Below are 26,410 nucleotides of genomic sequence, written 5' to 3'. Positions count from 1 at the left end.
TCTTCACCCCATTCTGCGGCATAGGCTCCTCAAATTACTTGAGAGAGCAACTAGCGGGAAGGTTGATTATTGGTGTCGAACGGTTGAGAAGATCGCTGTTACCCGAGCGGGTTTGATTTACAAGGCCGCATCCTTCGCGTGGCCCACAGATCCGTTCGCCGTCGTAACATTCATTATAACACATTCAGCAAATCAGATCATACCATAGCAACGCAACCAGAAGAATTCAGGCCATACCGTTCATATAAAAACAATTGTGACACACTTAACAGAACCAACCGAAACGTACAACATAAGCAGGAACAGTTTATGCATTATAACCCAAAGCAGGAACAGTATATGCATTAACACTCTGGGCGCTGTGTGGCTCGTTTTGGAATCACAGCTTTGTTCACTCTCCTTCTCTGTGATTGGTCTCTCAGCAACTCTCAACAGAGCGTATTGCAGCGGAAGAAAGAGAGAGTGCCCTACAAACAACGAGCGGGATATTTATCATGGTGTGTGTAAAAACCTAGAGTTAAGCGGAGAATCGGTGTGAAATACACGGAGGCGAGAGCGCGTTTTGGTTTCAACACAGTTTTGGCACTAATACAGTTACACATGTGGAAATGTGTGAGTTCATTTTCGGCCAGCTCGCTTAGTTTGATCTGCTCGCAGCGCTGTGCTGATGTCGGTGTCTCGCTTGCACTGCTGTACCGAAAGTTCCCCTGTGTGCTCTCGTTCTTGCTACCACACGAAATCGTCAGTACAGCTCAAGGATCGGCAGCGAGCGGCCGCTCGTGTGTCAGCCTAAGTCCTGGACGATTGGTGTTATGATTTTGTAAAGTGTTCAAGTGTTGTGCAGCTTCAAATAAAACTGCGCGAATGATTCGTAATGCATGTTATGTACATCGCGCAGCTTCATTTCGTACCTTTTTTACAGTAATCAATGTGTACAAAATGATCTACGCAGATATTCGGCCACTTCAACATTTGCGTCGATGCAGCGATGAATGTTATCTTAGTTTGATATTGTTTATGTAAATGTGTGAAATCGTGTAAAGTTATGCAAATGTTTCAATAAAGTGATGAAAAAAAGATCTACACGTGTTTGTTTTTTTTTTGTTTAGCTTTAGATAACAAAAAAATACGCAGCGAGTGTGAGCGATCGCTGAACGAAAGAAACGCACACAGCGCAAGACGAAAGAAACAAACACAAGCACACGAAAGGATTGAGAGAGCGCACCGTGTATTTTATATGGGAGCGGGAGAGAACCGTGGTACCCGTTCCCGTCCCCTTTTTTAAGCCTAGGAAATCTTCCATCGGCTTAACTCTAGGTTTTTACGCACACCATGATAAAAATTACCCGTTCTTTGTCCGTAGGGTGCATATTGCCGAAGCGGCATCGTATGCGAGGATCGGAAAGAGAGTGAACGATCGTAAGCCAATACAACGCTCTCATCGATCTCTTATCTTGTACTGTGTTCTCGGAAAGCGCATACAAAATGCCAGCGCCCAGAGTGTTAAACCCAAAACAGGAACTTAGTGACAGGAACCATCGTTCTTGTCAACAAAAGACAAGCGTAGCTAGCTGAGTGAAAACAATAACTTTTTAATCGTCCTTATCAACAAAAGACAAACGTAACTAGCTGAGTGAAAACAATAACTTTCCAACATAAAACCCGGAACCAAATGTGCGAAATCCTTAACTTCATTTGAGTATAAATAATATCAATTCCAATTCCAATTGTGGCAGTCAGATTCGTTCGGACTGCCAAGATAGGACGTTACGCTTCCTAATACTTCGTCTTCCAACTTATTTCAAGAGTTTAGTTATGTCCCCCTACCCAAGGTAAGGCTTCTAAACTCCAACGTTTCCAGTAAGGGAAACCTCCTAAAGGTTTCTATGATCGCCTGGACGATCAAGTGTTGAAAAGTCCGCTTCGAACAAAGTGTTATTCCACCTCGGCTCATGTCAGTAAAAACTGACCTACCGCGACGTCGATCGATGTATGTACTGTATGGTACATATAGTATATATATAGTATGTACTGTATGTACGCTCATCACATTTGTTGTGTCCGCACAAATGAAACATAGTAGACGGTGGTGTACGGCACAAACAGAATACGTGTTTTATTCCTATCTTTGGTATGGGTACGATAAGCACAGGTAATAAATAATATACACAACACAATGCGGGGAGAGGACGACTGGTCCTGCTCGCGCCGCGATCCTCACTGAGGACGTCACAGGATGACAGCCCTGCTGTCAACAGTGAGCCCTCAGGATGAGGCAGCGGTCTGTCCACAACATCTTTCCGTTTTAATTAGGCCGGTATGGCTTAAGCCGACGCAGCGGTTTTAATATAATTAAAACCGGCGTGGCAAGTGTACGGCTCATGGGACGCTATGTAACAGGGGAGAGTGCAGACCGCCCCCTTTAAATGCTTTAAACTAGCGGACGGATTAAATCAAATACTATCCACAGATTATTATTCAAGTCGATCTGTCACACCGGGTGTTATAAACGCGACGTTCTTAGACTACCATGCAGGGACCTGCTGAAATCAAAGAAGGGAAGGGAAGGAGAGAAAGGAGTATAAAGGAGGGAAAGGATGGAAAAGAGGGTAAGGAGGGAAGGAATGGAGGGAAAGGAGGGAAAGGAGGGCGGGAAAGGGGGAAAGGAAGGAGGGATAGGAGGGAAGGGATGGTGGGAAAGGAGGGAGGGAAAGGAGGGAAAGTATAGGAAGGAAGGAAAGGAGCCCCGTACCGTAGTAGTAATGGGGACTTCAATTGCCTCTGCCACGCGTTGGAGCGCCACAGCGGAGGGAAGGGAAGAGAGTGAAGTTGGAGACGCCCATTACGAACGACAGATCTACTGAGTGAGATAGGAATGCACAAATCTCTATTATAAAACTCTAGTAAAGGCTGATCAGCGTTACTTTACAGCGGATGCTTGGATGATTTTTATTTAGTTTATTTGTGTTACTTAGTTAGAAGTAGTTAATGTTTTTAGATACATTTTATGAATTTTTATCAATTCGAAAAACACAAGAATTAAACCTATCAGATAAAATATTTCTTATTTTGTAGATGATATATAGCAGTAAAACAAATGCTTTAAACTAGTCGACGGATGAGTTAAATATTATCCACAGATTGTTATTTAAGTCGATCTGTCACACCGGGTGTTATAAACGCGACGCTCTTAGACTGTCATGTAGAAAAATACCGTATTTGCTTTAGAGTTCGTACCGATAACTTCTAAAAACAATCTGGTCACTCCGCGCCAGCAATCGGTCTGCTGAAATCAATTGCTCCTAGTCAATACTCCATTGCCAGTAATCAAAAATGGAGGATGCTAGTCAAGAATCGATTGCGACTTTTCAAAAAAAGTATGCTGCTAGTCTAAACTCAATTGGAAAACCCTGTAAATATTCCCAATTCTTTATCTCTAGATAATAGAAAAATTTATATAAAATATTACCCAACTTAAGCGATAAGAAATGATTTTATTAGTTAACAAAAAAAAGCATAAAAAACAAGTTTAATTAAATGAAAAGAATAACTTCAAACAATTTCATTATTTACGTTATTCTATTGAAGGGGGAGGTGTAGCATATCTGCTATACAGAACTTATTATAATACACACTATCAGCTATAGACACATTGTGACACACATCAGAAAGCCAAATCACACTATTGCAACACATTCATTATAACACACTCAGCAAATCAGATCATACCATAACAAAGCAACCGGAAGAATTCATATTCATTCATCGTTCATATAAAAACAATTGTGACACACTACTTGAAAACACCCAAAAGACGCATAATAAGCAAATCAGGCGTTACTGCAGGCAAACTAGGTGAACCGAGAACACATAGCAACGTATTGCTAAAAGCGCAGTGTAGGCAATGATCGACGAACGCACTCGTTCTTTGGCTAGAACAGTTGAAACTTTCCAGAACCTTTGTAAAAACACTAAAAGCGCAGCATAGGCACAAATTGACAAACACCCTACACTATTTCAATTTATAAATTGTTTCCAATAACAATAACATTTAATTAGGACAAAAACATATTCCAAAACCAAATCTACGAAACCCATAACATATCTTGAGTATAAATAAAACCAATTCCGACCATGGCAAGTCAGATTCGTTCGGAATGCCAAGATAGGACGTTACGCTTCCTAATACTTCGCCTTCCAACTTAATTCAAGAGTTTAGTTATGTCCCCCTACCCAAGGTAAGGCTTCTAAACTCCAACATTTCCAGTAAGGGAAACCTCCTAAAGGTGTCTATGATCGCCTGGACGATCAAGTGTTGAAAAGTCCGCTTCGAACGAAGTGTTATTCCACCTCGGCTCATGTCAGTAAAAACTGACCGACCGCGATGGTACGCGTTGATCAGTTGAACCGTATGTACACTCATCAGAATATTTGGCCACCTTAGCTATCACCCTAACCCATTACAGAGCCTATTCCAAAAGGTGTCTAACTCCAAATAATTTTCTAATTCTGGGGCCCTTTCCGTTGTAAATTCGTAGGCTGAAATTTCAGCCTGTCAGCTATTTGCATTGTATAGCAGTTTTCGGGCAGCTATCTAAGTGGGTATAATATACAGGTGGGCTTATCCCAAGGTGTATTTTTATCGCTTCTGTTTCTGAATGAAGATTTTAAGAGTGTTTTGAATATTCGTCAAGCCTCAAGAAAGCTCGTTGGAGCAAAAGTTTTCACTCGTTCTGTCAAAAAGTGATGTTATATTGGTTCTAAAATTACAGCAATTATCCGCAGTACGCGATACTCGATATACGTGAATTCGCAGTACGGGATTCCTCTAAATTTGACAGCTCCATGTGTTTTTTGCAAATATTTTAATTCTTTGAAATATTTTATGCTATTGATGAATTTTTTAGATGTTCTTAAAGCATTTTGCATAAAATTTGTGCAAAAGATACCTGTTTTACAACAAAAAATATTAATGCAAAACTCTGTGGCGATATTTTGCAACCACCACCACCTAATCTCTTTAATGCACCTTGGGATAAATGTAAACAACACCGTATTTTCGAGTAGATACTAGAATCTAATTCTAGCTTTGTGGCTAGAATAATCTAGACTGAAAATTGCAGGTTAGTTTTTTGTGTGGTTTTGTATGGAGTGTTTACATGATTTCAGCCTCCAACTGTCAAACTCCATACAAAAAAACTGACTAGAATCGTGAAGGGCCCCTCTAATTGAAATTATTCAGCCGGTGAAATCGTTCGTCGCAATCCATTCGTCGCTCAATTCAAAATAAACGTATGACAGCACCATTCATGCGTTTATAATCTGGTATTAAGCTCTGTCACTGTCATTTGGATTGCTATGTCATTCTTGTTTTTGTTGTTGTAACAGTTTGATATGTGTGTTTCTTGTTGTAATTTTACCACTTAAAACAAATTAAAAATGAATTACATGCAATTTTATGATGATGATGACGAAGAAGAACAACTGTTGTTGAGGAATACTAGTAGGAAATTTAGAAAAGAAACAGATCCTTTGCAACTACCTGATCAAGCGTAAGTAAATGCAATACAATACAATCCTTAGTTAAATTTTCTTACCAATTTTTTTTTTACATTTTAGGTTTATTGAAAGCTTCCGGATCACCAAAGCAATATTTTCAAGCATTTTAGACAAAATTCGAAACAAGTTGAACACACAAAAAAGTAACGGCGTTGATGCAACAAGCAAGTTGGCATCATGTCTTATTTTTTTTGCAGAGGGCCGCTACCAGCATGGTCAAGATTTTTTGGTGGCATTAGCGCAGCAGACCTTTTCGGACACTCTACGTGAGGTCATACCACCGCTTCTAACTTTATTAGGTGACTGGATTCGTTTGGAGATGACACCAGACGAAAAAATAGAAGCAAAGCAGTATTTTTTTCAAAAAACTGGAATAAGAGATGTCGTAATGTGTGTCGATGGAACACACATACGCATCATGAAGCCACGCTTTAGACCAATGCCGTATCTTAACCGTAAAAAGTATTATAGTATCAACGCTATGATTGTAAGTATCCTTGGAATACATTAATGTGTATTAACTTTGCTGAACGTGTATGCATTCAAATCTTACAGGTGTGTGATCATAAATGCCGCATTAGAGCAGTTGATCCGAGATTTTGTGGATCTTCTCATGATTCGTACGTATGGAATTCCAGTCCTGTACGTGATCATTTTGAAAATATGCATGCCACTGGTGGAACCGATAAATTATTAGGTAACATTCAAATGAATTAAGGTTTATACAATGGGTTCATTAATGCTTTATTAACAACGTTTTTGTAGGTGATGCAGGATATCCAGCTGAGCCTTGGCTCGTAATGCCATATCGTGATCCTGAAGAAGGATCCGTTGAGTCTAATTTTAACATTAGACATACCAAAGGAAGGAACGTTGTCGAACGTACAATAGGAATATTGAAAACACGCTTTAGATGTTTATTTGGTGCTAGCAATAGGCTTAACTATGATCAAAAAAAAAGTGGAGATATTCTTAACATATGTTGTGCATTGCACAACATATGCATTCAGAACAACATTGAATGGCAACATGACATTGAAGAAATGTTAACAGCATTTAACGAATAAAATATCTTCAACTGGGATATTATAAGAAAACCTGTAGAGTATTCAATATATACACCCGTTCTTTATTTCTTCTCGCCAGGTACTGAATCTTAGCCTGCACTCTCCGATCTTTTACACATATACCATATAAAGTACTGTAGTTTTACAATAAAACTTCTCTGGTGTACGTTGATTGTTTGCCACACATTCAATAAAAAAGGATTTATTAAATTCTATTCGTTATTAATCGCTGTAAAATGTTTAATTATTTTGGTTTTTTTTTAAAGCTAACAATGCAAAACTTATTTCTAACTCCTTATTTGCTATAGCTTCTTCTTCTTCTTCTTTGGCTCAACAACCGATGCTGGTCAAGGCCTGCCAACACACTTGTGGGGTTGGCTTTCAGTGACTTATTGATTTCCCTCCATAGCAGGATAGTCAGTATGGCGGCACGGTCTATTTGGGGCTTGAACCCATGACGGGCATGTTGTTAAGTCGTACGAGTTGACGACTGTACCATGAGACCGGCCGTTTGCTATAGCTAGTTTAAGCTCATTTTTTGTTTGGCTATTTCTTGTTGAAATTCGAATTTGCGATTTTCTAAGTCCAACGTTTTGATAGCTACATCGCGCCTAAACTCTAAATCTTTTTTCTTACAATCTAACTCTTCTTTCCTTAATTCTAGTTCCTTTAACTTTAATTCATAGGTTTTTTCTTTAATTTTGTTGTATCTTATTTGCTCAATCAATCTAAGTTGATTGAGGGATTTTTTAGTTTTTGTAGGAGTGGCATCGTTTGATTCTTCCTCATCAATTATTTGTTCCATCTCTTCACCATGGACCAAATTGTTTACAAGAGGAACCTCTTCGACGACTTCGGTAGCCATGGCAACAACAGGTGCACATTGGTTTACACCCATCACATCGCAGCTTGTTCCTGAAGCGGTCAGTTCCATGTCCATCATCTCTATTACATGTTTTTCCAAAGCGGAAAAACTGTTCAAATTACAAGGTCCACCTCCCGTGGCCCTGTACTCACGATTGTTATGAGATTTTTTTTTCAACGAAGATCTGTAGTCTGCCCAAACCTAAAGAGAAAAAAAAAACACACACACACACAATTAATTTTTCTATCCTAAAACTAAACGTCAAGGGAGAAAACATACCTTTTTCCATCCAGAGCCGTCCTTAATTGGTGGCCCGAACACGTTTAACTCTTGGGCAACTGATTCCCAGAAGTGAACGCTTCCTTTTTGCCTATCTGCCTTCAACTCTACGTTTGAATCAATTATTTCAACCAAACCCGCGGAATCACCGCTCGCTCGTGATTTGCAGTAAGCAAAAGAGCCAGCTCGCTCGAATCGTCGCAAAGAATCATTTTGCCCATGTCTACCAGGAACAATAGAGGGTATGGAAACAACTACCAAGAAAGGAGGAATTTCAGCGAATTTCCAAATAATACTAGATTTCAGACACAAAACCCACCCAGGTTCCCACCCGTAAGATATAGACAGAACTACAACAGAAACAACAATAGGGATTTTCAACAGAAAGATACTTTAATTAATTATCAAATTGACCCAAATTTTAATCAATCAATAACAACTCAAACACCATCCGACAACTACAGTTATAGAAATAATAACAACTACAGTTTCTATAAACGCCACTATCAGTTAAACAATTGTAGTAGTAACAATCAAGTTAACCAAGGATATAATAATCGCGAATACAACTATAACAACAGTAGTCAGAACAATTCCAATAAATTCCAATGGGCCCTTTCCGTTGTAAGTTCGTAGGCTGAAATTTCAGCCTGTCAGCTGTTTGCATTGTATAGCAGTTTTCGAGCAGCTATTTAAGTGAGTATAATATACAGGTAGGCTTATCCCAAGGTGTATGAATATAGATGGCTGATTTTTATCGCTTCTGCTTTTGAATGAAGATTTTGAGAGTGTTTTGAGTATTCGTCAAGCCTCAAGGAAGCTTGTTTGAACAAAAGTTTTCACCCATCCTGTCAAAAAGTGATATTCAAATTTGGTTATAAAAACATGTTATGAGACCACCTGGATTACATACACTTTGATTCTAGATTCCACCACGTGATCTCTTTAATGCACCTTGGGGTAAATGTAAACAACACCGTGTTTTCGAGCAGGCACTCGAATCTAATTCTAGCTTTGTGGCTAGAATAATCTAGACTGAAAATCGCTGGCTAGTTTTGTGTGTGGTTTTGTATGGAGTAATTACATGATTTCAGCCTCCAACTGTCAAACTCCATACAAAAAAACTGATTAGAATCGTGAAGGGCCCCAATAATATAAAACAACATAAAAGTCGTACATACAATCAAAATTACGAGGATTATACAAATACTAATCAAATGAACGATCGAACTCAAAAAGATTATAAAAATATTAAAAGCAAAACGAACAATAGTAACAAAAAACTTGAAGATAAATTAAAAAGAAGAAATGCATTAAATAATGAAAAAATGAATGATATGAAACGGTCAAGAGGCTCTGAAAGAATATTTAAGGAGAATTATAACTTATAACAAAAGAATGTGAAAATGATACTAAACATGATTATAAACATGAAAACAAACAACATATACAAATGATTACAACAAGTAATGACAATGAGAAAAATATTGTTCAAGAACAAGTAACCTATAATTTATTACTGCTAGATAACACGGGAATAAATTGTGAGATTCCTTGTAACAAAAATCATACAAGCGAGCTAAAACATATAAAGAGAAGAAAACGTAGCATCAAATCAAAAAAGAAGTATATAAATGAACCAAACAATGAATTATATTGCCAGGATAAAAAGGCTAGAAAATTGAATTATTCCTCATTATTTGAAGAAAATGTAAAAGAACCAAGAAGAACTATTGCTTACGAAAAATATCAAAAAGAGCTCCTTGTAAAATTTCATAATTTTATCTCCATGCTAAAAGCAATTCTTCTTCTTCTTCTTCTTCTTTGGCACAACAACCGCTGTCGGTCAAGGCCTGCCTGTACCCACTAGTGAAGTGGGCTTGGCTTTCAGTGACTTATTGTTACCATAGTAGGATAGTCAGTCCTACGTATGGGGCACGGTCTATACGGGACTTGAACCCATGAAGGGCATGTTGTTAAGTCGTACAAGTTGACGACTGTACCACCAGACCGGCTAAAAGTAATAACATCTATAAAAGCAGAAAACTCTAGAAACGAGCCTAACAAACGATTTATAGGAAAATCAAAATATTTTATAAGATATATACAGGGTTTTCCAATTGAGTTTAGACTAGCAGCAAACTTTTTTTGAATAGTTGCAATCGATTCTTGACTAGCATCCTCCATTTTTAATTACGAGCAATGGAGTATTGACTAAGAGCAATTGATTTCAGCAGACCGGTTGCTGGCGCGGAGTTACCAGATTGTTTTTAGAGGTTATCGGTAGGAACTCTAAAGCAAATACGGTATTTTTCTATAAAAACAACTTTCTATTCACTCATAAAACTCATGGCATTCCAATTTTATGGAATCAACTTAGAACGGTCAATACTTAGAAAAATATTTGATTTTGGGTTAGAAAATTTTAGTTTGAGTGGGCTCAATTGTAAACCGATATTCGATCAAAATTCGAACTACATATGGTCACTCTGAAAAACTTGCTCAATCTAGCTTATGGTTAGGTTATGCTTGTCGGTCCGCTACTGCATATCTCAATTCAGCCGTTAAGTGCTTTTATGTTATATTGTGTAGCATATCTACTATACACAACTTATTATAATACACACTATCAGCTATAGACACATTGTAACACACTTTGGAAAGCCAAACCACACCATTGTAACACATTCATTGTTACGTTCGCGATTATTTAATTCGTAACGGACGTGTCAAACTTTAAGTTCGCGTGGTGCGCGATCACCTTAATCTAGAAACCGGGTACGCTGCGTGTAAAAGCGGAATAAATATGCGACACATACATATACTAACATGCGGCACTCACGCGCACGTACACTTATGTACTATTTATCCTCGGAAAGGATACACTAACACCTTAAAAATGTATGGGCTTCCGGGGGTATAAAAGGGACCGAATTCTCAATAAATAATCATTCGGATTTTGCAACTCTAAGAAACCTCTTTTTTAATTTTGCATATTCGGATCAGAAAGAAATCTCTCATCCCTCTTCACCCCATTCTGCGGCATAGGCTCCTCAAATTACTTGAGAGAGCAACTAGCGGGAAGGTTGATTATTGGTGTCGAACGGTTGAGAAGATCGCTGTTACCCGAGCGGGTTTGATTTACAAGGCCGCATCCTTCGCGTGGCCCACAGATCCGTTCGCCGTCGTAACATTCATTATAACACATTCAGCAAATCAGATCATACCATAGCAACGCAACCAGAAGAATTCAGGCCATACCGTTCATATAAAAACAATTGTGACACACTTAACAGAACCAACCGAAACGTACAACATAAGCAGGAACAGTTTATGCATTATAACCCAAAGCAGGAACAGTATATGCATTAACACTCTGGGCGCTGTGTGGCTCGTTTTGGAATCACAGCTTTGTTCACTCTCCTTCTCTGTGATTGGTCTCTCAGCAACTCTCAACAGAGCGTATTGCAGCGGAAGAAAGAGAGAGTGCCCTACAAACAACGAGCGGGATATTTTATCATGGTGTGTGTAAAAACCTAGAGTTAAGCGGAGAATCGGTGTGAAATACACGGAGGCGAGAGCGCGTTTTGGTTTCAACACAGTTTTGGCACTAATACAGTTACACATGTGGAAATGTGTGAGTTCATTTTCGGCCAGCTCGCTTAGTTTGATCTGCTCGCAGCGCTGTGCTGATGTCGGTGTCTCGCTTGCACTGCTGTACCGAAAGTTCCCCTGTGTGCTCTCGTTCTTGCTACCACACGAAATCGTCAGTACAGCTCAAGGATCGGCAGCGAGCGGCCGCTCGTGTGTCAGCCTAAGTCCTGGACGATTGGTGTTATGATTTTGTAAAGTGTTCAAGTGTTGTGCAGCTTCAAATAAAACTGCGCGAATGATTCGTAATGCATGTTATGTACATCGCGCAGCTTCATTTCGTACCTTTTTTACAGTAATCAATGTGTACAAAATGATCTACGCAGATATTCGGCCACTTCAACATTTGCGTCGATGCAGCGATGAATGTTATCTTAGTTTGATATTGTTTATGTAAACGTGTGAAATCGTGTAAAGTTATGCAAATGTTTCAATAAAGTGATGAAAAAAAGATCTACACGTGTTTGTTTTTTTTTTGTTTAGCTTTAGATAACAAAAAAATACGCAGCGAGTGTGAGCGATCGCTGAACGAAAGAAACGCACACAGCGCAAGACGAAAGAAACAAACACAAGCACACGAAAGGATTGAGAGAGCGCACCGTGTATTTTATATGGGAGCGGGAGAGAACCGTGGTACCCGTTCCCGTCCCCTTTTTTAAGCCTAGGAAATCTTCCATCGGCTTAACTCTAGGTTTTTACGCACACCATGATAAAAATTACCCGTTCTTTGTCCGTAGGGTGCATATTGCCGAAGCGGCATCGTATGCGAGGATCGGAAAGAGAGTGAACGATCGTAAGCCAATACAACGCTCTCATCGATCTCTTATCTTGTACTGTGTTCTCGGAAAGCGCATACAAAATGCCAGCGCCCAGAGTGTTAAACCCAAAACAGGAACTTAGTGACAGGAACCATCGTTCTTGTCAACAAAAGACAAGCGTAGCTAGCTGAGTGAAAACAATAACTTTTTAATCGTCCTTATCAACAAAAGACAAACGTAACTAGCTGAGTGAAAACAATAACTTTCCAACATAAAACCCGGAACCAAATGTGCGAAATCCTTAACTTCATTTGAGTATAAATAATATCAATTCCAATTCCAATTGTGGCAGTCAGATTCGTTCGGACTGCCAAGATAGGACGTTACGCTTCCTAATACTTCGTCTTCCAACTTATTTCAAGAGTTTAGTTATGTCCCCCTACCCAAGGTAAGGCTTCTAAACTCCAACGTTTCCAGTAAGGGAAACCTCCTAAAGGTTTCTATGATCGCCTGGACGATCAAGTGTTGAAAAGTCCGCTTCGAACAAAGTGTTATTCCACCTCGGCTCATGTCAGTAAAAACTGACCTACCGCGACGTCGATCGATGTATGTACTGTATGGTACATATAGTATATATATAGTATGTACTGTATGTACGCTCATCACATTTGTTGTGTCCGCACAAATGAAACATAGTAGACGGTGGTGTACGGCACAAACAGAATACGTGTTTTATTCCTATCTTTGGTATGGGTACGATAAGCACAGGTAATAAATAATATACACAACACAATGCGGGGAGAGGACGACTGGTCCTGCTCGCGCCGCGATCCTCACTGAGGACGTCACAGGATGACAGCCCTGCTGTCAACAGTGAGCCCTCAGGATGAGGCAGCGGTCTGTCCACAACATCTTTCCGTTTTAATTAGGCCGGTATGGCTTAAGCCGACGCAGCGGTTTTAATATAATTAAAACCGGCGTGGCAAGTGTACGGCTCATGGGACGCTATGTAACAGGGGAGAGTGCAGACCGCCCCCTTTAAATGCTTTAAACTAGCGGACGGATTAAATCAAATACTATCCACAGATTATTATTCAAGTCGATCTGTCACACCGGGTGTTATAAACGCGACGTTCTTAGACTACCATGCAGGGACCTGCTGAAATCAAAGAAGGGAAGGGAAGGAGAGAAAGGAGTATAAAGGAGGGAAAGGATGGAAAAGAGGGTAAGGAGGGAAGGAATGGAGGGAAAGGAGGGAAAGGAGGGCGGGAAAGGGGGAAAGGAAGGAGGGATAGGAGGGAAGGGATGGTGGGAAAGGAGGGAGGGAAAGGAGGGAAAGTATAGGAAGGAAGGAAAGGAGCCCCGTACCGTAGTAGTAATGGGGACTTCAATTGCCTCTGCCACGCGTTGGAGCGCCACAGCGGAGGGAAGGGAAGAGAGTGAAGTTGGAGACGCCCATTACGAACGACAGATCTACTGAGTGAGATAGGAATGCACAAATCTCTATTATAAAACTCTAGTAAAGGCTGATCAGCGTTACTTTACAGCGGATGCTTGGATGATTTTTATTTAGTTTATTTGTGTTACTTAGTTAGAAGTAGTTAATGTTTTTAGATACATTTTATGAATTTTTATCAATTCGAAAAACACAAGAATTAAACCTATCAGATAAAATATTTCTTATTTTGTAGATGATATATAGCAGTAAAACAAATGCTTTAAACTAGTCGACGGATGAGTTAAATATTATCCACAGATTGTTATTTAAGTCGATCTGTCACACCGGGTGTTATAAACGCGACGCTCTTAGACTGTCATGTAGAAAAATACCGTATTTGCTTTAGAGTTCGTACCGATAACTTCTAAAAACAATCTGGTCACTCCGCGCCAGCAATCGGTCTGCTGAAATCAATTGCTCCTAGTCAATACTCCATTGCCAGTAATCAAAAATGGAGGATGCTAGTCAAGAATCGATTGCGACTTTTCAAAAAAAGTATGCTGCTAGTCTAAACTCAATTGGAAAACCCTGTAAATATTCCCAATTCTTTATCTCTAGATAATAGAAAAATTTATATAAAATATTACCCAACTTAAGCGATAAGAAATGATTTTATTAGTTAACAAAAAAAAGCATAAAAAACAAGTTTAATTAAATGAAAAGAATAACTTCAAACAATTTCATTATTTACGTTATTCTATTGAAGGGGGAGGTGTAGCATATCTGCTATACAGAACTTATTATAATACACACTATCAGCTATAGACACATTGTGACACACATCAGAAAGCCAAATCACACTATTGCAACACATTCATTATAACACACTCAGCAAATCAGATCATACCATAACAAAGCAACCGGAAGAATTCATATTCATTCATCGTTCATATAAAAACAATTGTGACACACTACTTGAAAACACCCAAAAGACGCATAATAAGCAAATCAGGCGTTACTGCAGGCAAACTAGGTGAACCGAGAACACATAGCAACGTATTGCTAAAAGCGCAGTGTAGGCAATGATCGACGAACGCACTCGTTCTTTGGCTAGAACAGTTGAAACTTTCCAGAACCTTTGTAAAAACACTAAAAGCGCAGCATAGGCACAAATTGACAAACACCCTACACTATTTCAATTTATAAATTGTTTCCAATAACAATAACATTTAATTAGGACAAAAACATATTCCAAAACCAAATCTACGAAACCCATAACATATCTTGAGTATAAATAAAACCAATTCCGACCATGGCAAGTCAGATTCGTTCGGAATGCCAAGATAGGACGTTACGCTTCCTAATACTTCGCCTTCCAACTTAATTCAAGAGTTTAGTTATGTCCCCCTACCCAAGGTAAGGCTTCTAAACTCCAACATTTCCAGTAAGGGAAACCTCCTAAAGGTGTCTATGATCGCCTGGACGATCAAGTGTTGAAAAGTCCGCTTCGAACGAAGTGTTATTCCACCTCGGCTCATGTCAGTAAAAACTGACCGACCGCGATGGTACGCGTTGATCAGTTGAACCGTATGTACACTCATCAGAATATTTGGCCACCTTAGCTATCACCCTAACCCATTACAGAGCCTATTCCAAAAGGTGTCTAACTCCAAATAATTTTCTAATTCTGGGGCCCTTTCCGTTGTAAATTCGTAGGCTGAAATTTCAGCCTGTCAGCTATTTGCATTGTATAGCAGTTTTCGGGCAGCTATCTAAGTGGGTATAATATACAGGTGGGCTTATCCCAAGGTGTATTTTTATCGCTTCTGTTTCTGAATGAAGATTTTAAGAGTGTTTTGAATATTCGTCAAGCCTCAAGAAAGCTCGTTGGAGCAAAAGTTTTCACTCGTTCTGTCAAAAAGTGATGTTATATTGGTTCTAAAATTACAGCAATTATCCGCAGTACGCGATACTCGATATACGTGAATTCGCAGTACGGGATTCCTCTAAATTTGACAGCTCCATGTGTTTTTTGCAAATATTTTAATTCTTTGAAATATTTTATGCTATTGATGAATTTTTTAGATGTTCTTAAAGCATTTTGCATAAAATTTGTGCAAAAGATACCTGTTTTACAACAAAAAATATTAATGCAAAACTCTGTGGCGATATTTTGCAACCACCACCACCTAATCTCTTTAATGCACCTTGGGATAAATGTAAACAACACCGTATTTTCGAGTAGATACTAGAATCTAATTCTAGCTTTGTGGCTAGAATAATCTAGACTGAAAATTGCAGGTTAGTTTTTTGTGTGGTTTTGTATGGAGTGTTTACATGATTTCAGCCTCCAACTGTCAAACTCCATACAAAAAAACTGACTAGAATCGTGAAGGGCCCCTCTAATTGAAATTATTCAGCCATACCGGTGAAATCGTTCGTCGCAATCCATTCGTCGCTCAATTCAAAATAAACGTATGACAGCACCATTCATGCGTTTATAATCTGGTATTAAGCTCTGTCACTGTCATTTGGATTGCTATGTCATTCTTGTTTTTGTTGTTGTAACAGTTTGATATGTGTGTTTCTTGTTGTAATTTTACCACTTAAAACAAATTAAAAATGAATTACATGCAATTTTATGATGATGATGACGAAGAAGAACAACTGTTGTTGAGGAATACTAGTAGGAAATTTAGAAAAGAAACAGATCCTTTGCAACTACCTGATCAAGCGTAAGTAAATGCAATACAATACAATCCTTAGTTAAATTTTCTTACCAATTTTTTTTTACATTTTAGGTTTATTGAAAGCTTCCGGATCACCAAAGCAATATTTTCAAGCATTTTAGACAAAATTCGAAACAAGTTGAACACACAAAAAAGTAACGGCGTTGATGCAACAAGCAAGTTGGCATCATGTCTTATTTTTTTGCAGAGGGCCGCTACCAGCATGGTCAAGATTTTTTGGTGGCATTAGCGCAGCAGACCTTTTCGGACACTCTACGTGAGGTCATACCACCGCTTCTAACTTTATTAGGTGACTGGATTCGTTTGGAGATGACACCAGACGAAAAAATAGAAGCAAAGCAGTATTTTTTTCAAAAAACTGGAATAAGAGATGTCGTAATGTGTGTCGATGGAACACACATACGCATCATGAAGCCACGCTTTAGACCAATGCCGTATCTTAACCGTAAAAAGTATTATAGTATCAACGCTATGATTGTAAGTATCCTTGGAATACATTAATGTGTATTAACTTTGCTGAACGTGTATGCATTCAAATCTTACAGGTGTGTGATCATAAATGCCGCATTAGAGCAGTTGATCCGAGATTTTGTGGATCTTCTCATGATTCGTACGTATGGAATTCCAGTCCTGTACGTGATCATTTTGAAAATATGCATGCCACTGGTGGAACCGATAAATTATTAGGTAACATTCAAATGAATTAAGGTTTATACAATGGGTTCATTAATGCTTTATTAACAACGTTTTTGTAGGTGATGCAGGATATCCAGCTGAGCCTTGGCTCGTAATGCCATATCGTGATCCTGAAGAAGGATCCGTTGAGTCTAATTTTAACATTAGACATACCAAAGGAAGGAACGTTGTCGAACGTACAATAGGAATATTGAAAACACGCTTTAGATGTTTATTTGGTGCTAGCAATAGGCTTAACTATGATCAAAAAAAAAGTGGAGATATTCTTAACATATGTTGTGCATTGCACAACATATGCATTCAGAACAACATTGAATGGCAACATGACATTGAAGAAATGTTAACAGCATTTAACGAATAAAATATCTTCAACTGGGATATTATAAGAAAACCTGTAGAGTATTCAATATATACACCCGTTCTTTATTTCTTCTCGCCAGGTACTGAATCTTAGCCTGCACTCTCCGATCTTTTACACATATACCATATAAAGTACTGTAGTTTTACAATAAAACTTCTCTGGTGTACGTTGATTGTTTGCCACACATTCAATAAAAAAGGATTTATTAAATTCTATTCGTTATTAATCGCTGTAAAATGTTTAATTATTTTGTTTTTTTTTTAAAGCTAACAATGCAAAACTTATTTCTAACTCCTTATTTGCTATAGCTTCTTCTTCTTCTTCTTTGGCTCAACAACCGATGCTGGTCAAGGCCTGCCAACACACTTGTGGGGTTGGCTTTCAGTGACTTATTGATTTCCCTCCATAGCAGGATAGTCAGTATGGCGGCACGGTCTATTTGGGGCTTGAACCCATGACGGGCATGTTGTTAAGTCGTACGAGTTGACGACTGTACCATGAGACCGGCCGTTTGCTATAGCTAGTTTAAGCTCATTTTTTTGTTTGGCTATTTCTTGTTGAAATTCGAATTTGCGATTTTCTAAGTCCAACGTTTTGATAGCTACATCGCGCCTAAACTCTAAATCTTTTTTCTTACAATCTAACTCTTCTTTCCTTAATTCTAGTTCCTTTAACTTTAATTCATAGGTTTTTTCTTTAATTTTGTTGTATCTTATTTGCTCAATCAATCTAAGTTGATTGAGGGATTTTTTAGTTTTTGTAGGAGTGGCATCGTTTGATTCTTCCTCATCAATTATTTGTTCCATCTCTTCACCATGGACCAAATTGTTTACAAGAGGAACCTCTTCGACGACTTCGGTAGCCATGGCAACAACAGGTGCACATTGGTTTACACCCATCACATCGCAGCTTGTTCCTGAAGCGGTCAGTTCCATGTCCATCATCTCTATTACATGTTTTTCCAAAGCGGAAAAACTGTTCAAATTACAAGGTCCACCTCCCGTGGCCCTGTACTCACGATTGTTATGAGATTTTTTTTTCAACGAAGATCTGTAGTCTGCCCAAACCTAAAGAGAAAAAAAAACACACACACACACAATTAATTTTTCTATCCTAAAACTAAACGTCAAGGGAGAAAACATACCTTTTTCCATCCAGAGCCGTCCTTAATTGGTGGCCCGAACACGTTTAACTCTTGGGCAACTGATTCCCAGAAGTGAACGCTTCCTTTTTGCCTATCTGCCTTCAACTCTACGTTTGAATCAATTATTTCAACCAAACCCGCGGAATCACCGCTCGCTCGTGATTTGCAGTAAGCAAAAGAGCCAGCTCGCTCGAATCGTCGCAAAGAATCATTTTGCCCATGTCTACCAGGAACAATAGAGGGTATGGAAACAACTACCAAGAAAGGAGGAATTTCAGCGAATTTCCAAATAATACTAGATTTCAGACACAAAACCCACCCAGGTTCCCACCCGTAAGATATAGACAGAACTACAACAGAAACAACAATAGGGATTTTCAACAGAAAGATACTTTAATTAATTATCAAATTGACCCAAATTTTAATCAATCAATAACAACTCAAACACCATCCGACAACTACAGTTATAGAAATAATAACAACTACAGTTTCTATAAACGCCACTATCAGTTAAACAATTGTAGTAGTAACAATCAAGTTAACCAAGGATATAATAATCGCGAATACAACTATAACAACAGTAGTCAGAACAATTCCAATAAATTCCAATGGGCCCTTTCCGTTGTAAGTTCGTAGGCTGAAATTTCAGCCTGTCAGCTGTTTGCATTGTATAGCAGTTTTCGAGCAGCTATTTAAGTGAGTATAATATACAGGTAGGCTTATCCCAAGGTGTATGAATATAGATGGCTGATTTTTATCGCTTCTGGTTTTGAATGAAGATTTTGAGAGTGTTTTGAGTATTCGTCAAGCCTCAAGGAAGCTTGTTTGAACAAAAGTTTTCACCCATCCTGTCAAAAAGTGATATTCAAATTTGGTTATAAAAACATGTTATGAGACCACCTGGATTACATACACTTTGATTCTAGATCTCTTTAATGCACCTTGGGGTAAATGTAAACAACACCGTGTTTTCGAGCAGGCACTCGAATCTAATTCTAGCTTTGTGGCTAGAATAATCTAGACTGAAAATCGCTGGCTAGTTTTGTGTGTGGTTTTGTATGGAGTAATTACATGATTTCAGCCTCCAACTGTCAAACTCCATACAAAAAAACTGATTAGAATCGTGAAGGGCCCCAATAATATAAAACAACATAAAAGTCGTACATACAATCAAAATTACGAGGATTATACAAATACTAATCAAATGAACGATCGAACTCAAAAAGATTATAAAAATATTAAAAGCAAAACGAACAATAGTAACAAAAAACTTGAAGATAAATTAAAAAGAAGAAATGCATTAAATAATGAAAAAATGAATGATATGAAACGGTCAAGAGGCTCTGAAAGAATATTTAAGGAGAATTATAACTTATAACAAAAGAATGTGAAAATGATACTAAACATGATTATAAACATGAAAACAAACAACATATACAAATGATTACAACAAGTAATGACAATGAGAAAAATATTGTTCAAGAACAAGTAACCTATAATTTATTACTGCTAGATAACACGGGAATAAATTGTGAGATTCCTTGTAACAAAAATCATACAAGCGAGCTAAAACATATAAAGAGAAGAAAACGTAGCATCAAATCAAAAAAGAAGTATATAAATGAACCAAACAATGAATTATATTGCCAGGATAAAAAGGCTAGAAAATTGAATTATTCCTCATTATTTGAAGAAAATGTAAAAGAACCAAGAAGAACTATTGCTTACGAAAAATATCAAAAAGAGCTCCTTGTAAAATTTCATAATTTTATCTCCATGCTAAAAGTAATTCTTCTTCTTCTTCTTCTTCTTTGGCACAACAACCGCTGTCGGTCAAGGCCTGCCTGTACCCACTAGTGAAGTGGGCTTGGCTTTCAGTGACTTATTGTTACCATAGTAGGATAGTCAGTCCTACGTATGGGGCACGGTCTATACGGGACTTGAACCCATGAAGGGCATGTTGTTAAGTCGTACAAGTTGACGACTGTACCACCAGACCGGCTAAAAGTAATAACATCTATAAAAGCAGAAAACTCTAGAAACGAGCCTAACAAACGATTTATAGGAAAATCAAAATATTTTATAAGATATATACAGGGTTTTCCAATTGAGTTTAGACTAGCAGCAAACTTTTTTTGAATAGTTGCAATCGATTCTTGACTAGCATCCTCCATTTTTAATTACGAGCAATGGAGTATTGACTAAGAGCAATTGATTTCAGCAGACCGGTTGCTGGCGCGGAGTTACCAGATTGTTTTTAGAGGTTATCGGTAGGAACTCTAAAGCAAATACGGTATTTTTCTATAAAAACAACTTTCTATTCACTCATAAAACTCATGGCATTCCAATTTTATGGAATCAACTTAGAACGGTCAATACTTAGAAAAATATTTGATTTTGGGTTAGAAAATTTTAGTTTGAGTGGGCTCAATTGTAAACCGATATTCGATCAAAATTCGAACTACATATGGTCACTCTGAAAAACTTGCTCAATCTAGCTTATGGTTAGGTTATGCTTGTCGGTCCGCTACTGCATATCTCAATTCAGCCGTTAAGTGCTTTTATGTTATATTGTGTAGCATATCTACTATACACAACTTATTATAATACACACTATCAGCTATAGACACATTGTAACACACTTTGGAAAGCCAAACCACACCATTGTAACACATTCATTGTTACGTTCGCGATTATTTAATTCGTAACGGACGTGTCAAACTTTAAGTTCGCGTGGTGCGCGATCACCTTAATCTAGAAACCGGGTACGCTGCGTGTAAAAGCGGAATAAATATGCGACACATACATATACTAACATGCGGCACTCACGCGCACGTACACTTATGTACTATTTATCCTCGGAAAGGATACACTAACACCTTAAAAATGTATGGGCTTCCGGGGGTATAAAAGGGACCGAATTCTCAATAAATAATCATTCGGATTTTGCAACTCTAAGAAACCTCTTTTTTAATTTTGCATATTCGGATCAGAAAGAAATCTCTCATCCCTCTTCACCCCATTCTGCGGCATAGGCTCCTCAAATTACTTGAGAGAGCAACTAGCGGGAAGGTTGATTATTGGTGTCGAACGGTTGAGAAGATCGCTGTTACCCGAGCGGGTTTGATTTACAAGGCCGCATCCTTCGCGTGGCCCACAGATCCGTTCGCCGTCGTAACATTCATTATAACACATTCAGCAAATCAGATCATACCATAGCAACGCAACCAGAAGAATTCAGGCCATACCGTTCATATAAAAACAATTGTGACACACTTAACAGAACCAACCGAAACGTACAACATAAGCAGGAACAGTTTATGCATTATAACCCAAAGCAGGAACAGTATATGCATTAACACTCTGGGCGCTGTGTGGCTCGTTTTGGAATCACAGCTTTGTTCACTCTCCTTCTCTGTGATTGGTCTCTCAGCAACTCTCAACAGAGCGTATTGCAGCGGAAGAAAGAGAGAGTGCCCTACAAACAACGAGCGGGATATTTTATCATGGTGTGTGTAAAAACCTAGAGTTAAGCGGAGAATCGGTGTGAAATACACGGAGGCGAGAGCGCGTTTTGGTTTCAACACAGTTTTGGCACTAATACAGTTACACATGTGGAAATGTGTGAGTTCATTTTCGGCCAGCTCGCTTAGTTTGATCTGCTCGCAGCGCTGTGCTGATGTCGGTGTCTCGCTTGCACTGCTGTACCGAAAGTTCCCCTGTGTGCTCTCGTTCTTGCTACCACACGAAATCGTCAGTACAGCTCAAGGATCGGCAGCGAGCGGCCGCTCGTGTGTCAGCCTAAGTCCTGGACGATTGGTGTTATGATTTTGTAAAGTGTTCAAGTGTTGTGCAGCTTCAAATAAAACTGCGCGAATGATTCGTAATGCATGTTATGTACATCGCGCAGCTTCATTTCGTACCTTTTTTACAGTAATCAATGTGTACAAAATGATCTACGCAGATATTCGGCCACTTCAACATTTGCGTCGATGCAGCGATGAATGTTATCTTAGTTTGATATTGTTTATGTAAATGTGTGAAATCGTGTAAAGTTATGCAAATGTTTCAATAAAGTGATGAAAAAAAGATCTACACGTGTTTGTTTTTTTTTGTTTAGCTTTAGATAACAAAAAAATACGCAGCGAGTGTGAGCGATCGCTGAACGAAAGAAACGCACACAGCGCAAGACGAAAGAAACAAACACAAGCACACGAAAGGATTGAGAGAGCGCACCGTGTATTTTATATGGGAGCGGGAGAGAACCGTGGTACCCGTTCCCGTCCCCTTTTTTAAGCCTAGGAAATCTTCCATCGGCTTAACTCTAGGTTTTTACGCACACCATGATAAAAATTACCCGTTCTTTGTCCGTAGGGTGCATATTGCCGAAGCGGCATCGTATGCGAGGATCGGAAAGAGAGTGAACGATCGTAAGCCAATACAACGCTCTCATCGATCTCTTATCTTGTACTGTGTTCTCGGAAAGCGCATACAAAATGCCAGCGCCCAGAGTGTTAAACCCAAAACAGGAACTTAGTGACAGGAACCATCGTTCTTGTCAACAAAAGACAAGCGTAGCTAGCTGAGTGAAAACAATAACTTTTTAATCGTCCTTATCAACAAAAGACAAACGTAACTAGCTGAGTGAAAACAATAACTTTCCAACATAAAACCCGGAACCAAATGTGCGAAATCCTTAACTTCATTTGAGTATAAATAATATCAATTCCAATTGTGGCAGTCAGATTCGTTCGGACTGCCAAGATAGGACGTTACGCTTCCTAATACTTCGTCTTCCAACTTATTTCAAGAGTTTAGTTATGTCCCCCTACCCAAGGTAAGGCTTCTAAACTCCAACGTTTCCAGTAAGGGAAACCTCCTAAAGGTTTCTATGATCGCCTGGACGATCAAGTGTTGAAAAGTCCGCTTCGAACAAAGTGTTATTCCACCTCGGCTCATGTCAGTAAAAACTGACCTACCGCGACGTCGATCGATGTATGTACTGTATGGTACATATAGTATATATATAGTATGTACTGTATGTACGCTCATCACATTTGTTGTGTCCGCACAAATGAAACATAGTAGACGGTGGTGTACGGCACAAACAGAATACGTGTTTTATTCCTATCTTTGGTATGGGTACGATAAGCACAGGTAATAAATAATATACACAACACAATGCGGGGAGAGGACGACTGGTCCTGCTCGCGCCGCGATCCTCACTGAGGACGTCACAGGATGACAGCCCTGCTGTCAACAGTGAGCCCTCAGGATGAGGCAGCGGTCTGTCCACAACATCTTTCCGTTTTAATTAGGCCGGTATGGCTTAAGCCGACGCAGCGGTTTTAATATAATTAAAACCGGCGTGGCAAGTGTACGGCTCATGGGACGCTATGTAACAGGGGAGAGTGCAGACCGCCCCCTTTAAATGCTTTAAACTAGCGGACGGATTAAATCAAATACTATCCACAGATTATTATTCAAGTCGATCTGTCACACCGGGTGTTATAAACGCGACGTTCTTAGACTACCATGCAGGGACCTGCTGAAATCAAAGAAGGGAAGGGAAGGAGAGAAAGGAGTATAAAGGAGGGAAAGGATGGAAAAGAGGGTAAGGAGGGAAGGAATGGAGGGAAAGGAGGGAAAGGAGGGCGGGAAAGGGGGAAAGGAAGGAGGGATAGGAGGGAAGGGATGGTGGGAAAGGAGGGAGGGAAAGGAGGGAAAGTATAGGAAGGAAGGAAAGGAGCCCCGTACCGTAGTAGTAATGGGGACTTCAATTGCCTCTGCCACGCGTTGGAGCGCCACAGCGGAGGGAAGGGAAGAGAGTGAAGTTGGAGACGCCCATTACGAACGACAGATCTACTGAGTGAGATAGGAATGCACAAATCTCTATTATAAAACTCTAGTAAAGGCTGATCAGCGTTACTTTACAGCGGATGCTTGGATGATTTTTATTAGTTTATTTGTGTTACTTAGTTAGAAGTAGTTAATGTTTTTAGATACATTTTATGAATTTTTATCAATTCGAAAAACACAAGAATTAAACCTATCAGATAAAATATTTCTTATTTTGTAGATGATATATAGCAGTAAAACAAATGCTTTAAACTAGTCGACGGATGAGTTAAATATTATCCACAGATTGTTATTTAAGTCGATCTGTCACACCGGGTGTTATAAACGCGACGCTCTTAGACTGTCATGTAGAAAAATACCGTGTATTGCTTTAGAGTTCGTACCGATAACTTCTAAAAACAATCTGGTCACTCCGCGCCAGCAATCGGTCTGCTGAAATCAATTGCTCCTAGTCAATACTCCATTGCCAGTAATCAAAAATGGAGGATGCTAGTCAAGAATCGATTGCGACTTTTCAAAAAAGTATGCTGCTAGTCTAAACTCAATTGGAAAACCCTGTAAATATTCCCAATTCTTTATCTCTAGATAATAGAAAAATTTATATAAAATATTACCCAACTTAAGCGATAAGAAATGATTTTATTAGTTAACAAAAAAAAGCATAAAAAACAAGTTTAATTAAATGAAAAGAATAACTTCAAACAATTTCATTATTTACGTTATTCTATTGAAGGGGGAGGTGTAGCATATCTGCTATACAGAACTTATTATAATACACACTATCAGCTATAGACACATTGTGACACACATCAGAAAGCCAAATCACACTATTGCAACACATTCATTATAACACACTCAGCAAATCAGATCATACCATAACAAAGCAACCGGAAGAATTCATATTCATTCATCGTTCATATAAAAACAATTGTGACACACTACTTGAAAACACCCAAAAGACGCATAATAAGCAAATCAGGCGTTACTGCAGGCAAACTAGGTGAACCGAGAACACATAGCAACGTATTGCTAAAAGCGCAGTGTAGGCAATGATCGACGAACGCACTCGTTCTTTGGCTAGAACAGTTGAAACTTTCCAGAACCTTTGTAAAAACACTAAAAGCGCAGCATAGGCACAAATTGACAAACACCCTACACTATTTCAATTTATAAATTGTTTCCAATAACAATAACATTTAATTAGGACAAAAACATATTCCAAAACCAAATCTACGAAACCCATAACATATCTTGAGTATAAATAAAACCAATTCCGACCATGGCAAGTCAGATTCGTTCGGAATGCCAAGATAGGACGTTACGCTTCCTAATACTTCGCCTTCCAACTTAATTCAAGAGTTTAGTTATGTCCCCCTACCCAAGGTAAGGCTTCTAAACTCCAACATTTCCAGTAAGGGAAACCTCCTAAAGGTGTCTATGATCGCCTGGACGATCAAGTGTTGAAAAGTCCGCTTCGAACGAAGTGTTATTCCACCTCGGCTCATGTCAGTAAAAACTGACCGACCGCGATGGTACGCGTTGATCAGTTGAACCGTATGTACACTCATCAGAATATTTGGCCACCTTAGCTATCACCCTAACCCATTACAGAGCCTATTCCAAAAGGTGTCTAACTCCAAATAATTTTCTAATTCTGGGCGCCTTTCCGTTGTAAATTCGTAGGCTGAAATTTCAGCCTGTCAGCTATTTGCATTGTATAGCAGTTTTCGGGCAGCTATCTAAGTGGGTATAATATACAGGTGGGCTTATCCCAAGGTGTATTTTTATCGCTTCTGTTTCTGAATGAAGATTTTAAGAGTGTTTTGAATATTCGTCAAGCCTCAAGAAAGCTCGTTGGAGCAAAAGTTTTCACTCGTTCTGTCAAAAAGTGATGTTATATTGGTTCTAAAATTACAGCAATTATCCGCAGTACGCGATACTCGATATACGTGAATTCGCAGTACGGGATTCCTCTAAATTTGC

The 26,410-nt window shown here is 38.9% G+C and overlaps 2 protein-coding genes across 2 annotated transcripts; both read left to right on the top strand.

Annotated features, from left to right (window-relative positions):
• The first annotated feature begins 5,391 nt into the window (after positions 1-5,391).
• On the top strand, positions 5,392-6,666 carry LOC121602731 (putative nuclease HARBI1). The gene is made up of 4 exons (XM_041931495.1): positions 5,392-5,552; positions 5,620-6,046; positions 6,115-6,256; positions 6,325-6,666. The coding sequence occupies exons 1-4, from the start codon at positions 5,440-5,442 to the stop codon at positions 6,624-6,626; spliced, it is 984 nt and encodes a 327-aa protein (XP_041787429.1). The 5' UTR covers positions 5,392-5,439; the 3' UTR covers positions 6,627-6,666.
• Positions 6,667-16,568: 9,902 nt separating this feature from the next.
• Positions 16,569-17,464, top strand: LOC121602732 (putative nuclease HARBI1). The gene is made up of 3 exons (XM_041931496.1): positions 16,569-16,844; positions 16,913-17,054; positions 17,123-17,464. Exons 1-3 carry the CDS (start codon positions 16,677-16,679, stop codon positions 17,422-17,424), a joined length of 612 nt encoding a protein of 203 aa, XP_041787430.1. The 5' UTR covers positions 16,569-16,676; the 3' UTR covers positions 17,425-17,464.
• The last annotated feature ends 8,946 nt before the right edge of the window (positions 17,465-26,410 follow it).

Source organism: Anopheles merus, unplaced genomic scaffold (genome assembly GCF_017562075.2).
Source record: "Anopheles merus strain MAF unplaced genomic scaffold, AmerM5.1 LNR4000591, whole genome shotgun sequence".
NCBI lineage: Eukaryota > Metazoa > Arthropoda > Insecta > Diptera > Culicidae > Anopheles > Anopheles merus.
This window is presented reverse-complemented; position numbering and strand designations above follow the sequence as displayed.